Here is a 14,407-nt window from a genome sequence, read left to right as displayed (position 1 = left end):
ATCTGGTCACCCTAACGGGAGGAGACCACGGGCGGGGGGGGGGGGGAGCGCTATCGTAGGGTGGGGGGGGACGCAGGCGCCTCCCCTGGCACCACAGTGACCCTGACCTGGCCATGACCGCACCGCGCAGGCAGCTCGCAGACCAAGTCCTGCAGCAGCCGCGGCACCGGACAGCGGCTGGCCTGGCGGGGGCCCCGCACGACACCACCACTGGGCTCCCCAGCAGGCAGCGCTCGGCCCGCGAGGGACTGCGTACCACACACGCGCCCAAGCCCGGCCCGGCCCACGAGTGGCCCCTCCCACTCCGGACAGGGTAAGGCCCTGCCCCGCACTCGCGTTACTGCCGCGCCGCGCCACTGCATTCAGCCGCTCCGCTAGCCCAGCGGCCGGGCCGGGCAGGGCGGGGGCTTCACCTCTAAGGGCCGCGCTAGTCCCTGTGCCGGTCACCTTACCGTGCCCACTGCCTCCGTCTCGTGCAGCAACGAGCCTAGGCACCCTCTTCGTTCGGACCCCTGCCGCTGCGCATGCGCAAAAATCACCCCGCGCCCCCGGCAGGGCTGCATTGCACGAGCCGTTTCTCACGCATGCGTACAAAAGCCTCTACCGCTCAGGAGGAGCGGGGTGGAGGGGCGCTCTGCGCATGCTCATGCGCAAACGTTCTAAGCTTCCGCAGCGGAACTTAGCTTACTATGTATCGCGCAGAAGGAGACTCAGGCGGGAGCAGGGATTCTGTATCTGAATGAGGTGGGGAGGAGTATGAAGAATGGGGGACCGGGAGGGGTTGTGTGGCTAGGGGAGGAGGGGGAAGGGGTTGGGCTCCCGCACGCTGCGGTCTGGTTCAGATCCAGCAGCATGTCACCATCTTCCTGCTTTATTAGAAGCCCCAGGATGAAGAGAGCAGAGTCTCTTGCTGCTGTGAATTAGAGTGGTGGTATGCTCTCTGTCACCTGGAAGTCTTTAAATCAAGATTTGAGGACTTGAGTAACTCAGCTAGAGGCTATGAGTCTATTACAGGAGTGGGTGGGTGAGGTTCTATGGCTCGCAATATGCGGGAGGTCAGACTAGATCACAATGATGCTTTCTGGCCTAAAAGTCTACGAGAGCGAAAGGCTATGGCTCCTTCAGCCTGTGTATTATAGTGATTATTTCTCATATATTCCTAACAGAGGAGAGAATGAGACCTGTAAATCCATAGCACAGCCATAAGCACTTGACCCCCACATGTCCCTGGTGTGTGATCTCTAGGCATCCTGGCGTTTACCCAGTTATCAGCATCTTGATCACTTGGTCCACCAGTAACACTGAGTACTTCTATGGACCTCTCCATCTGAGAACCTCAATCCACTTTACAAAGTTAACATTAATGGATTTATGTAATGTAAACACCAAAGTATGATCATCATAGTATAATTAGTAAAGATGAAATAGACCATGTCCTTGTCTAGACTCTCAACTGAATCATGGAATCATAGAAATGAAGGGTTGGAATGGGACCTCAAGAAGTCATGTAGTCCATTCCCCTGTGCTGAGGCAGCAGTAAGTATATTTAAACCACATCTGGCAGATGTTTATGTAACCTGCTCTTAAAAACTGCCAAAGATAGGGATTCCACAACCTCCCAAGGTAACATGCTTCAGTGTTTAATTATCCTTATAGTTAGAAAGTTTTTCCTAATATTTAACCTAAATATCTCTTGCGGCAAAATAAACCAATTGCTTCCTCTCCAACCTTCAGTGGATATGGAAAACAGTTGATCCCTATTGTCTTTATCACATCCTTTTACATTTGATGATTGTTACTGTGTCTCCTCTCTAGACCAGTGATTTTCAACCTTTTTTCATTTGCGGGCCCCTAAAAATTTTCCAATAGTGGTGCAGGCCCTTTGGAAATCTTAGACATAGTCTGCAGACCCTCGGGGTCCATAGACCACAGGTTGAGATAGGACGTGGTGGCTGCCACTTACTGTAGCTCCCATTGGTTGGGAACAGCGAAGCGCAGCCACTAGGAGTTGCGGGGGGCCATCTCTGCAGATGGTCAACGTAAACAAAACGTCTCACAGTCTGCCAGCGGATTACCATGATGGGCTGTGTGCTGAAGGTTGCTGACCCTTGTATTAGAGAGACAAGGTGGGAAAGGTAATTTCTTTTATTGGACCAACTTCTATTGGTGAGAGAGACAAGCTTTTGAGCCATACAGAGCTCTTCTCTTCAGGTCTGGGAAGGGCAAAAGGCAAGGTGGAACAGATGGTTTAGCATAAATAGTTAGCACATATTGTAAGGGACCATTCAAGATAGAGTGACACATCAACACTCTGCAGTCATAGAACAAAAGGAGAGGGTTAGGGAGGTACCTTGAATTGTCCCTTACAATATATGCTAGCTACTTATGCTAAACCATCTGTTCCACCTTGCATTTTGCTGTGATGCTGGGAGTACTCTTTCCCAGACCTGAAGAAGAGCTCTGTGTGGCTGTAAAGCTTGTCTCTCTCACCAACAGAAGTTGGTTCAATAAAGGATATTACCTCACTGTCAATTTCAGTTCAGGTAGGTACGCTCTGTGCTATGAAATTGAGTGGGCATCAGGCTTGCAGCTTGGGCTGTTACCCCAGGGCAGATGGGGGCACCATTTATGAGCCCCACGCAACTGTCAGGGCTTCGCATCTGGCTGTCAATGCCCAACTTCGGTCAGTGCAAGCACTCCTGGTGTGGACACCAACAGCTGACTGAATTACTGTGTTGGCTGTAGGTCTACGTAAATTAAGTTGACCTAATTTTGTAGTATAGACAAGCCCTCAAATTCAATTTGTGATCCACTATAACCCACAGATCCTTTTTGCAGGAGCACTGCCTAGCCAGTGATTCCCCATTTTATATTTGTTCATTTGATTTTTTTTCTTCCTAAATATAGTACTTTGTACTTGTCTTTATTGAATTTCATCTTATTGATTTCAGACCAATTCTCCAATTTATCAAGATCATTTTGAATTCTAATCCTGCCCTCCAAAGTGCTTGCAACCATTCTGAGCTTGGTGTCATTTTTAATCCTTTTAAGTGTTCTCTCTACTCCAACATCCAAGTAATTAATGAAAATACAGAATAATATTGGATGCAGGATAGTGTTTTGCAGGCTCCCATTTTAAGAATTGCTTCAGCTGCACCCACTGCTGATACCTCTTGACAACAACAGGCAAATTTAGTAATGTAAACATGGCAGGGAGATGCTACTAGAAAATAGTCATATTTCATTTGATATGGAGATGACTGTATCCAGCTCAATACACTGTTGTGGGGTGAGATCATTGTTCTTGAGTCAGTTTAATTATGTCCTGTTTCATTATTTTAATTATTTTCTGTTCCTCAAGGAAAATTATTAGGTTAGCTTTCTTCTAGAAGGAAATGTTTGGTTGTTGACCCAATTTCTTGTTTACGCATGCATTTTGCTATGCTTTGCAGGATTCATGTTTTCTTTCCAGTGCTGTTAGTTCTATTTAATCAACCCCGCCAGCTAGAATTGTATGGCATGCTGTGGTCCCATAGAAGCAGGACCTCTGTTTCCCATCACTATAGAAATATGTCTGTGCCTATGCATGGAGGCGGGGAAGAGGGGATTTTTCTTGCAAAGGGTTGAAAAGATATGGATGAAGCTGGGAGAATAAGGAGGTGGAGAGAGGGAACATCCAAAAATAGAAATTTCTTGAAGAAAATTGAGAGTTAAAATAATTAGTGAAAAAATAACTAAGAAATTTGTGTACTGAACATTGTGTAAGATCTGGAATGAGAGAAAACAGAAAAAGAGGAAGGAAAATATACACCAAGCCATAATATGTAAGGAAAGAAAATGTAAAGGAAGCAAGATGAAAAGGAGAAGGAAAACTAATAAAAAGCAAAACATCATAAGTAGATATTTTATAAAAATGAAATGGAGTGTAATGGAAAAATTTGACTAAGCTACACAGAAGCAATATTTGATTTTATATGTTTGAACAAAACACACAAAGTTTTAGGTTTGTTTTTTTTTAATATCCTTCCCACAGCAATGTCATAGCACTGAATGGACACCAGTCTCTTCCATTCCTCTCTGTTATTTGCTGCTGCTTCCATTTGCTCTATGGATTTAAGATCAACTATTCTGCCCTTCCTGCTAGGGATTCTTTTTAAGGTTTCTCTTGGCACGCTTGTTTCTTCTTACTAGGTGATTTCCACTTGATAACTTCATGTGGGAGTGGGAGTCTGCATTGGCATCTGGAGTACGTGCTGCAAATATGTCTAGAGCTTCCATTGGATTCTGGTGGAAACAACCTGCTTGTTGGTGATTTCTTGGATTTCTTCATTGGTGATGAAGTCTTTCCAACCAATGAGCACAATCTTATTTAAGCACTTATTTTTGAAGGCATCTAGTTTTCTGTGGAAGTAGAGAAAGAACTGACAGGGATTTGTAGAGGATCTTAATGCATGACAGTCTCTGTTAGCAAGAGTTAGGCTAACTGTAACCCTAATAACGTGAGATTTGTAGAAGCGAGGATTGTGTGAGGCAAGTGGAAAAGAACTGTGTGAGAAGTTGTTTCGACCTTGTGTAGATAATACGAAATGTAGACTGGAGTCTCTTTAGTGAGAAAAACAAGATATCAGGATGACCTATGTATAAACAAAATGAAGCTGTTGCTTATTATTGTCTGTAACAAAAGTATAAATGCTTGCTGTAATTTTTTACCTATTGAGAGACCTGTCCGGGACTAGGGCGACCCTGTGTCCTAGGGCACTCCCTCCCTCAATTGCAATTACTTGAGAAATAATAAAGTATCTGATACTGCTGCACCCAAACAAAAAGTGAGAACTGAGTTTTTCTCTGACATTTTAGTAGCTCTCCAACTCTCACAGCTGTATGTTAGCACTGACATTACATTTGATTGAAAATTCTCAGTTTTGTTCTGGTGCTATATATCTTTGATTTTTATATTTTGTTGAATTTAGAAAATGTTATGGATATATTTCCTATCCTAGATGTCACTTCTTTCTTGAGGTCTCCCCTGGTTAATAGGATGCTGCTCAGATGTCTGAGTTTCAAGGATGTTTGTTTTAGCAAAACTAATTATGAGCCCTTTTCGGCATACTATTTTTGCCAAGTTATCTGTCTTTGTTTGTAACTTTTCAGGGGTATTTCTCAGTAGCACAATATCAATAGGAAAGTCTAAGTCTTCTAGGCATTTGCCTTCTACTCATGCTATACCAGTGTTTGTGTTGCTAATACACTTCTTCATTATTCAGTCTATGGCATTGCCAAACAACAGTGAAGATAAAATGCAGACATGTTTTATGCCAGATTCCACATTGAACCACTTTTTGTCTGGTTGATAAACCTTAGCGAGCAATTTGCGTCTCTGTGCATGGCCTTGATGATACTGACAACTTGAATGGGATTCTGTAGCACTCAAGAATATTCTATAATGTATGTCTGTGCAGGCTGTCAAAATACCTTTTGAAAAATCAGTGCAATTAATGAAGAGGGGAACTTGCCATTCTATACACAGTTCTGTGACAGTTCTTAATGTGAATATCTGATCTACATAGGATCTCTTGGCCCTAAATCCAGCCTGTTCTCTAAGCTTTGTATCCTCTGCCTCTTTTGTCCTGTGTTGTATTACACTGCAGATGGCTTTCCCTACAACAGAGAGTAATGAAACTCCTCTCCAGTTGTAAGACCACCCTTTTTGCATATTCTGACAATGATTCCATGTTTCCACTGGTCAGGGGGGGTCTCTTTTTCCCAAACTTAATTGAACAGTTGGGGGGGTGACAGCAGATATCCTTCTTGTGGAGCCCCTGTTGTAGAGTTTCAACAGAATATTGCAGACATATAGTAGTTTCATCATGTTACGAATGAGGATGTCAGGTACCAGAGCAGCCAGCCTCTAATCTCTTCCCAAGTGATCCAACAAAGGCTCAGATGGCATACATCTGCTCTGTATGTTGGAGTCCATAGCAGCCCACAAACTTTTTGCAGGTGCTAAGCATGTGCAGTTCCCAATGACTGCAGTTGGTGTTCCAAGGTGCTTAACATATTTTAAAATCAGGCCATTGATGTAGGTGCCTGTGACGTAGTGGGGATTTTCCCTTGTTATGTTGTATTTCAGCCTATGTGAGTCTTACTGTTTTGCATGAATGCTGTGTGTGCCTCAGTTTCCCTGTGTATTGCACCAATATCTAGATGGTGGGAATAAGGGTGTGTGACTTTTGTGGTGGCTGCTCCAGCTGCCTTCACAGATACTCTGGCTGCCCCTTCGTAACCTGAGACCCAGGAGAGGGATGTGACCCGGTGACTCTTGGCCCCGGAAGCGAGACAAAGGCCGAAGGAGGAGCAATGGGCAGGGGCCAGGCAGCTGGAAGCGAGTCAGTCTTGGCTTGCTTGAGGCGCAGAGGGAGGACCATTGCCCTAGCTCTGGGCTCCTGTCCCCACAAGATGCACTGGACTGAAAGTCACTGATTTCTGTGCTAACAGGTTCCATTTTATGCTGGCTGAGAGTCATGTCTGACTGCGGAGTTGGGGTGTGTCAAGGCTGATTCCCCACTCTGGCACTTCAAGTGCAGAAGATGGGGGTCTACAAGGAGTCTAAATATTAATACTGGCCACTGCAGGCTTGTATTAAACTCCCAAGGTTATAGCTTTTCTCTGACCTTGGATGGGTAGATGCTGCCACCACCCAAGTGCAAAATCCCCTTTAACCCAGGAAGGTGCACTTGGGAATTCCTTCCTGTAGGGTACCCTCAAGCCCTTTCACCCACCCTCCAAGGAAGAGCTGAGAAAGAAAACAAAGGAAATCAGCTGTTGCCACCAGCTAATTAAACAACATGCACAAACCTCTTTGGACACAAAATTTCAAACCTGTTCTTAAAAAAGGTAAATTTTATTAAAAACAGAAAGAAAGAAAATACATCTGGAAACTCAGGCTGTGCCTAGATTTAAAAAAAAATGCAAAAATTAAGAATCAAGAATAGCTTTCTTGAGGTCCAGCTTAAAGGTTACAAGCAAAACAAAAGCACCTGGGGTTAGCACAGAGGAATCCAACAAGCCATAAAGAAATACAAGAAATAAACCTGTCTTTCTAGACATTTTCTGATCCACTTACATATCTGGGGTTTTAAATTAGTAGTTTCTAGGTATGATCTGTTGATTTTCCATACCTGGCCCAAAGCTTTTTACAGCATAGTTCCAGCCCTGTCTATCATCTCTGGGAGAACAACACAGACAAACAAAGGGAAAGTTCTTCTCCAATTTTAAAAAGTTCTAGCCCGCCCATTGGCTCTTTTGGTCAAGTGCCCACTCCCTTCCTTTACCTATGCTGGAAGACTTTTAACCCTTTACAGATAAAGCAAGTAGAGAACAACTACTAAAAGGGATTTTATAGATAACTGGCTGGCTGGATGTTCATAAAAGGGAGATACCGCCCACCCCTTTTCATTTTTCACAGGGTGCAGGGCCCTCTGGCTTCCCCAGGAGCCCTGCCCGAGTGGACTTGCTGTGGGAAGTGCATGGTGTGGAAGGAGATGTTGAATGCTCCAAAGTCAGACCCAGGAAGATTGAAGCTGTTTAAGCTTCTGGCCATGGAGACAGTATGCTCAGAGAGAGGAGGCATGCTCCTCCAGAGTCCTGGCTGGCTCCATATGGAGTAGTTTCAGAGCATCACCGAGGTGACTCGGTGACAGTGCCTAAATATGCAAAGATGCCTAATTTTAAACACCCAAATTTAGAATTTTTGCCATAATTCTTTAATGTTTGTTCATCATATTGAACATATAAAGCACAGAGGTGGGGAGCTCTGAGCTCTTTAAATCCTGGCCCCAGCCTGGCCGCTGAAGCTGTGAGTGGGATTTAAAGGGCTCTGGGCTCTCTGCAGAGGTGGGGAGCTCTGAGCCCTTTAAACCCTGGCCCCAACCCGGCCGCTGAAGCTGTGGGCGGGATTTAAAGGGCTCTTGGCTCTCCACAGCGGCGGGGAGCTCCAAACCCTTTAAATCCTGGCCCCAGCATGGCCGCCAGAGCTGCGGGCGGGATTTAAAGGGCTCGGAGCTCCGCGCTGCTGTGGGGAGCCCAGAGTCCTTTTAATCTCGGCCGCGGAAGCTGGTGTGATCCAGCACGGCTTACTGGCTCTTGCTGGTACCCCATACCGGACGGAACAGGCTTACTTTCACCTCTGGCATTATTGGAACATGCAGGAGATGCTGAGGCTAATGGAGAAGCAAACTGACATAATTAGGTGTCTGGTGGAGCTACAGCAAAGGTAATTAGAGTACAGACTCCCACTGCATCCATTGTGTAACCACTTGCCCTCCTCACCAAATTCCATATCCTCCTCACCCAGATGCCCAAGAACGCAGGTGGGGGAGGCTCTGGGCACCCTGTCTCTCAGCTCCAGGGGATGGCCTAAGCAACAGAAGGCTGTCATTCAAACAGCTTTGATTTGTAGTGTGGCTACAATAAGCAATGTGGCCTTCTCCTTCCCTCTTCCCCCATCCCACCCCATTGTCAAACCCTTTGTACACCCAGGCTACCTTTTACACAGCACTGTCAGTGATCTCAAGTTTTTTTTAATAAATAAAGAATGAATGGATTCAGAGGAATGGGGACTTTTTTTCCTGTGCCAGCTGTGGTCAGAAGTGGGAGGGAGATTGGCTTACAGGGAAGTACATTCACCAAAGAGGGCAGCTTTGCATCAAGGACAAACCCAAATAACTGTCACACTGTAGCCTGGTCAGTCATGAAACTGTTTTTTCAAAGCGTGCCTCGGTGTGCTCTTCTAATTGCCCTGGTGTCTGGCTGTTCAAAATTGGCCACCAGGTGATCTGCCTCAACCTCCCTCCGCACCATAAAGTCTCCCCCTTACTCTCCCAGGTATTATGGAGAGCACAGCAAGCAGCAATAATGGGAATATTGCTTTTGCTGAGGTTTAACCTACTCAGCAAACTGCGCCAGTGCCCTTTTAAATCTCCAAAGGCGCATTCTACCACCATTCTGCAGTAGTTCAGCCTATAGCTGAACTGCTCCTGACTGTTGTCCAGGCTGCCTGTGTACGGCTTCATGAGCCATGGGAACAAGGGGTAGGCTTGGTTCCCAAGGATAACTATTGGCATTTCAATGTCCCCAACAGTAATTTTCTGGTCTGGGAAGAAAGACCCTTCGTGCAACTGTTCAAACAGCTTGGAGTTCTGAAAGATGTGAGCATTATGCACCTTTCCTGACCATCCCACGTTGATGTTGGTGAAACAGCTCTTGTGATCCACCAGTGCTTGCAACATCATTGAGAAGTACCCTTTGCGGTTTATATACTCTTTGGCAAGGTGGTCCAGTGCCAAGATAGGGATATGCATTCCGTTTATTGCCCCACCACAGTTAGGGCACCCCATTGCAGCAGAGCCATCCACTGTGACCTGCATGTTTCCCAGAATCACTACCCTTCTTAGCATAAAGATATTGATTGCCTGGGCTACTTGAATTGCAGCAGCCCCCACAGTAGATTTGCGCACTCTGAATTGATTTCCGATGGTAGCAGTCAGGCGTTGCTAGCTTCCACAGGGCTATCGCCACTTGCTTCTCAACTGTCAGGGCAGCTCTCATCTTGGTATTCTGGGGCTTCAGGGTGGGGGAAAGCAACTCACACTGTGCCATGAAAGTGGCCTTACACATGCAAAAGTTTCACAGCCACTGGGAATCATCCCATTACTGCAACACTATGCGGTCCCACCAATCTGTGCTTATTTGCTGGGCCCAAAATCAGCATTCCACTGTATCAACATGCCCCAATGCTACCATGATGTCCCAGTTGCCACATCCTGTGCTTTCAAGAACATTTGTATCCATATCCTCCTCACAATCTTGTGCTGGCAGCTCCTAACTAGGCTTTGCACATACTGCAGGATAAAGCATGTGATTAAGGGAGTCAGAATCTGTCCCATTGTAATGAATGAAAATGCTTACTGTGCTGCTCAAGGTGCCTAAATATGATCCTTGGTGCACAAACTGCATGATTGGGTCTTCAGTGGAAAGAAAGAATTCACTGAAAGTTCTTACCGCATATAAAAATGAGGCTTCTTATTTAGGTGCCTAATTTGGGGTATTCAGATTTTAAAATGTTGGCCTTAATGGTTTACTGTGTGTATTTGAATTGTGCACATGCCTTTCATGCACAATGCTTCATTTTGAAAACATACTACAAAAATCACAAACAATGGAAATAAAAGACTTAAATATATCGTCCCTTGTACAAATGTACGCAAAATAATACTATAGCTCTATAAGCAGTGAGCCAGTATATGCAAAAAAAAACATGATGAATCACATTTTACCTAAGAGGTTTGGAGACTTTCTGACAAATTGGATTGGTCTCTTGATGGATCATTCATTTATAATAGTATGTCAGAAATAAATAATAGCTGAATGGACCACAGATATCAAGCTGAACTGAAATGCTTTTGTATGCATTGAAATACAACACATATCAGAACCAACAAAAGATCTTCGTAGAGATGAAAAAATAACAGAGGCTATGTTATAAATCTACCAAGTGACCTAAGGACTAAAAGAAATGACATATCAAAACAGATAAAGAACAATCAAATGTGTTCAGAGAGAGATGAGTGTTTGCTTTCAAAATGAGAGAATAGGAATTGACAGCAGTAATTATTGTCTGGAAGTGAATAGTTTCAGTTACTGTATAGCGTTATGGAGTAGATGAGGCAATTATAATTATTAAACTACATTAGGTTTCAAATAGAAAATGTGAGCAACTAGGTGCTTACAAGGGAATCTGAAGAGCAGGCAGAATCTTCAATCCATGTGTGTCAGGGCTCAGTCCCATGAGGTGCTGAGTGCCTCCTGCAAGGTGCTGTGCACCCTCAGCTCCTGCTGAAGTCAGTTACACAGTGGGAGTCAGGTGTGCCCATGCCCAGCATTTTACAATATTAGGCCCTGAATCAGGTAGGCTTCACTGGTGCATGTGCAATTGTAGTGAACAAGGACATTTTTTATAATATTTGTAGGAGGTATATGCGTGACTTGGTTTACCCATTCACTTTTTTGATTGATACGCACTGTGACAAGGGAATAAGAGTTAGGTGGCTACCTAACTCAAACACCTGAATTGGTAGGAATGGCCATCAAGAACTGAATGGAACCAACACATATGAGTAGAAGACGAATAACTGGAATATTAACTCAGAACACCTGGCAGCCAAGGAAGGAGGATATGTGCAAACATTGGGGTTGCAACTCAGAACAAAGACAGGAACTGTGAAGTGACTGTTTTTAAGGTTACTGCTGAGAAACACACAGAGAGATCCAAGCTGGTTTCAAGGAAAGCCTGCGATTTAGGGGGAGGGAGTGACTGCCTTTGCCAATAAGGACTCTGTCTTAAGCATGGCTTTTCTCTCAGGTCTTGTCTACAATTGTGGCAGTGTGCAGGATATGTGTAGCTACATGCCAAATAGAAAGGCAGGCTGCATCCACACTGCAGTGTGCAACTACACAGAGCACTGAAAGGTTCTAGCAGTGGGGAAGTGATGGAGAAAGACTCTGGCAGTTCCCTCCTGCCAGAGTTTTCCCTGTTGCCTCCTGCTTCCAGACCATTTCTCCACTGCTGGCTGCAGCAGGGAAAGGCTCCCACAGCAGGACACTACACTGTTAAAAATAGCAGTGTAGACATGGGTGGGGTACTGCTTGGGTGCGTAGGGCATATTAACCGGGGGTTCTGATGTGTCTATACTCACCCAAGCTATGTCTCACCATCTACACTGCTGTTTATACCTGTGCTAGCTGTGCAGTGTCTGTACTCTATGTGCTGCCATGAGTGTAGATGTACCTTCAGTACCATAGATAATTGACATGAAAAACTGATAGAATCCACTTCTAATGTTTTAAATCAAACAAAGTCCATATTCTCCTACTTGAAATTTCATGACTGTCTTCTTGTCAGGGAGAGGAGCTATAAAATGACTTCACGCAGGAATTAAAATGGAGGCTCTATCCTGAATCAGAATGCTGCTCCAGTTGTGAAGGAAGCAGTTTTAAAGTATACATTTGACTTGACCATGGTCAGTGACTATTTAATAAGTGGCAGTAAAACAATTATTCTAGAGCAATTACACCATATTTAGTTACATCTAATATTGCCATAGATTTCACATTCCTGATCATTAAGTATTTATACTTGATTAATTTTAATGGAAGTGTGTGTGAATGTCCATGTTGCAAAATAAGAAACACCATCCATCACAAAACAGTAGGCTACTAATTCACTTTTTTAATCTTCAAAAATACTGGAAAATTTGTTCACTGCATAAACTGGCATAGCTCCACTGAAATCAATGGGAGAACAGAAACAGACAGCAACTGCTGGAATTTGGGGCTGCCAATGATACGGTGATGACTGACTTGCTCTTGCACCCACGTGAAGATCTTGCAAGAACATCTCATATAGCTCAGATGGTTTCACTAGGACTGTTGTAGGCAATGTGCTCGTTAACAGTTTTTGACTGTCAACAATCATTGATGTAGGAGTTTGCAGAAATGCCGAACATGAAACTATCAGCTTCTGCTGATACAAGTGTGTCTCCAACTTTGACGTTAGCCAATTAATAAGCCAAAAATTAGCCCAATTCATCCAAAAGCTCTTATTAGAACCAAGTAATCGGATAACTAGCCATTCTGAACTGCAAAAAGCCGTTAGACTGAAGTCTCACTTCCTTTGTCATCTAATGAGGAATGGTGTTGTTTTAAGCCATCAGTGCTGACCCTACCAACTTAGTGCTGGGCCCTTCAAACATCAAGCATGGGTCAGGGAGAAGATGCTCACAGCAGTTGGAGCTAAGAAAAAAAGTGAGGCTACAATTTAGAGTCTTCATTCAAAGACACATTTGTCGAGAAAAAAAGTAAAGGCCACATGGATTTGACTTCAAAATGTTCTCAAATCATTGTGTAAGAAAGTTAAGGAATCCTGGTGGTTGACTCAGGCAGCCAGTTTAGAACAGGCTGATGCCAGGCATAGGGTTACCAACTTTCTAACTGCACAAATCCCAACATTCTTACCCTGCCCCTTATCCTGCCCCTGCCCTAAGGCCTGGCCTAGCCCTGCCCCATTTGCTCCATCCCCCCTCCCTCTATCGCTTGCTCTTCCCCTCCCTCATTCACTTTCACCAGGCTGGGGAAGGGGGTTGGGGTGTGAGAGAAGGTGAGGGCTCTAGCTGGGGTTGTGGGCTCTGGGTTGGGGCCAGAAATGCTGGGTTCAGGGTGTGGGAGGGGTCTCTGGGCTGGGGCCAAGGGGTTTGGAGTGCGGGAAGGGGCTCAGGCAGGGGTTTGGGGTACAGGCTCTGGGAGGGAGTTTGGTGCAGGAGGTGGTTCAGGGCTGGGGCAGGGTGTTGGAGTGTGGGAGGAGGTGTGGGCTCCAGCAGGGGTTGTGGGTCCTGGGGGTGTGGGCTCTGGGGTGGGGCCAGGGATGAGGGGTTTGGGGGCAGCAGGAGACTCGGGGCTGGGGCAGGGGATTGGGGTGCAGGAGGAGCTTTGGGGTGTGGGCTCTGGCTAGGCTGTGCTTACCTCAGGTGGCTCCCAGAAGCAGCCGGCATGTCTGGCTCTTAGGTGGAGGCACCACCAGGCGGCTCTGCACTTTGCCTGTGCCTGCATGTGCTGCCCCCTGCAGTTCCCATTGGCCATGGTTTCTGGCCATTGGGAGCTGTGGAGCCAGCAGATGGGGGGTGGGGCAGTGTGCGGAACCCCTGTGGCTGCTCCTGTGACTAGGAGCCAGACATGCCGGCTGCTTCCAGGATCCACATGGAGCCAGGGCATGCAGGGAGCCTGCCTTAGCGCCTCTGTGCCACCGACTGGACTTTTAGTGGCTTGGGCAGCAGTGCTGACGGGAGTCAGCAGAGTCCCTTTTCAACTGGGCATTATGGTCGATAACCAGATGCCTGGCAACCCTAGGCCTAGGCATGATCTCCACAGCCTCTATTCATCTGTGGTGAAAGTTAACACCAGTTTGCCCAGTAAAAAATCGGGATGGCAGCAACAGCTGGAGTCTGCAAGATCAATTGTATTGATGGAAAGATCATTTCAAGGTGCTCCTCAATTGTTCATTGCCTACTGTCTCTGTTGTATTTGAGGAGGGGAAGGAAGTTCTGGCAAAGCCACCTTCCTTCAACCATAAAGAGATCTGGATTGCAGTTCATAAAATGGCACCAAACATTTTTAACATCACTCCTGACTTGCTGAAGACAGGTGATAGTATTGTTGTATTATGGCTACATTAGCTCTTTCAGTCCATCTGGAGCACTAATATTGTCCTCGACGACTGGAAGGAAGGGTGTTATCCTCCCTCTGTTCAAAAAGGGCACTAAGGGCAAGTGTAGCAACTATAGTGGTATTATGCTAC

General features: G+C 45.6%; 2 protein-coding genes across 4 annotated transcripts in view; one reads left to right on the top strand and one right to left on the bottom strand.

Moving 5' to 3' along the window:
- The window catches only part of NAA35 (N(alpha)-acetyltransferase 35, NatC auxiliary subunit), a 41,517-nt gene extending 40,958 nt beyond the window's left edge, over positions 1 to 559 (bottom strand). Inside the window, exon 1 of one of the 3 annotated variants that reach the window (XM_030567728.1) lies at positions 453 to 559. Coding sequence is in view for 1 of the 3 variants with exons in the window: in XM_030567727.1 (XP_030423587.1) it covers positions 108 to 115 (8 nt within the window). In the remaining 2 variants the exon portion in view is untranslated. Of the gene's footprint in view, positions 1 to 107; positions 244 to 413 lie in introns of those variants that run through there. The other 2 variants (XM_030567729.1, XM_030567727.1) reach the window with 2 other exon arrangements.
- A 91-nt stretch (positions 560 to 650) lies between these two features.
- The window catches only part of AGTPBP1 (ATP/GTP binding protein 1), a 167,671-nt gene continuing 153,914 nt past the window's right edge, over positions 651 to 14,407 (top strand). The window contains exon 1 of the mRNA XM_030567724.1: positions 651 to 744. The gene's annotated coding sequence lies outside the window, so the exon portion shown is untranslated. The remainder of the gene's footprint in view (positions 745 to 14,407) is intronic.

This window comes from Gopherus evgoodei, chromosome 6 (assembly GCF_007399415.2).
Source record: "Gopherus evgoodei ecotype Sinaloan lineage chromosome 6, rGopEvg1_v1.p, whole genome shotgun sequence".
In the NCBI taxonomy this organism is placed as follows: Eukaryota; Metazoa; Chordata; order Testudines; family Testudinidae; genus Gopherus; species Gopherus evgoodei.
This window is presented reverse-complemented; position numbering and strand designations above follow the sequence as displayed.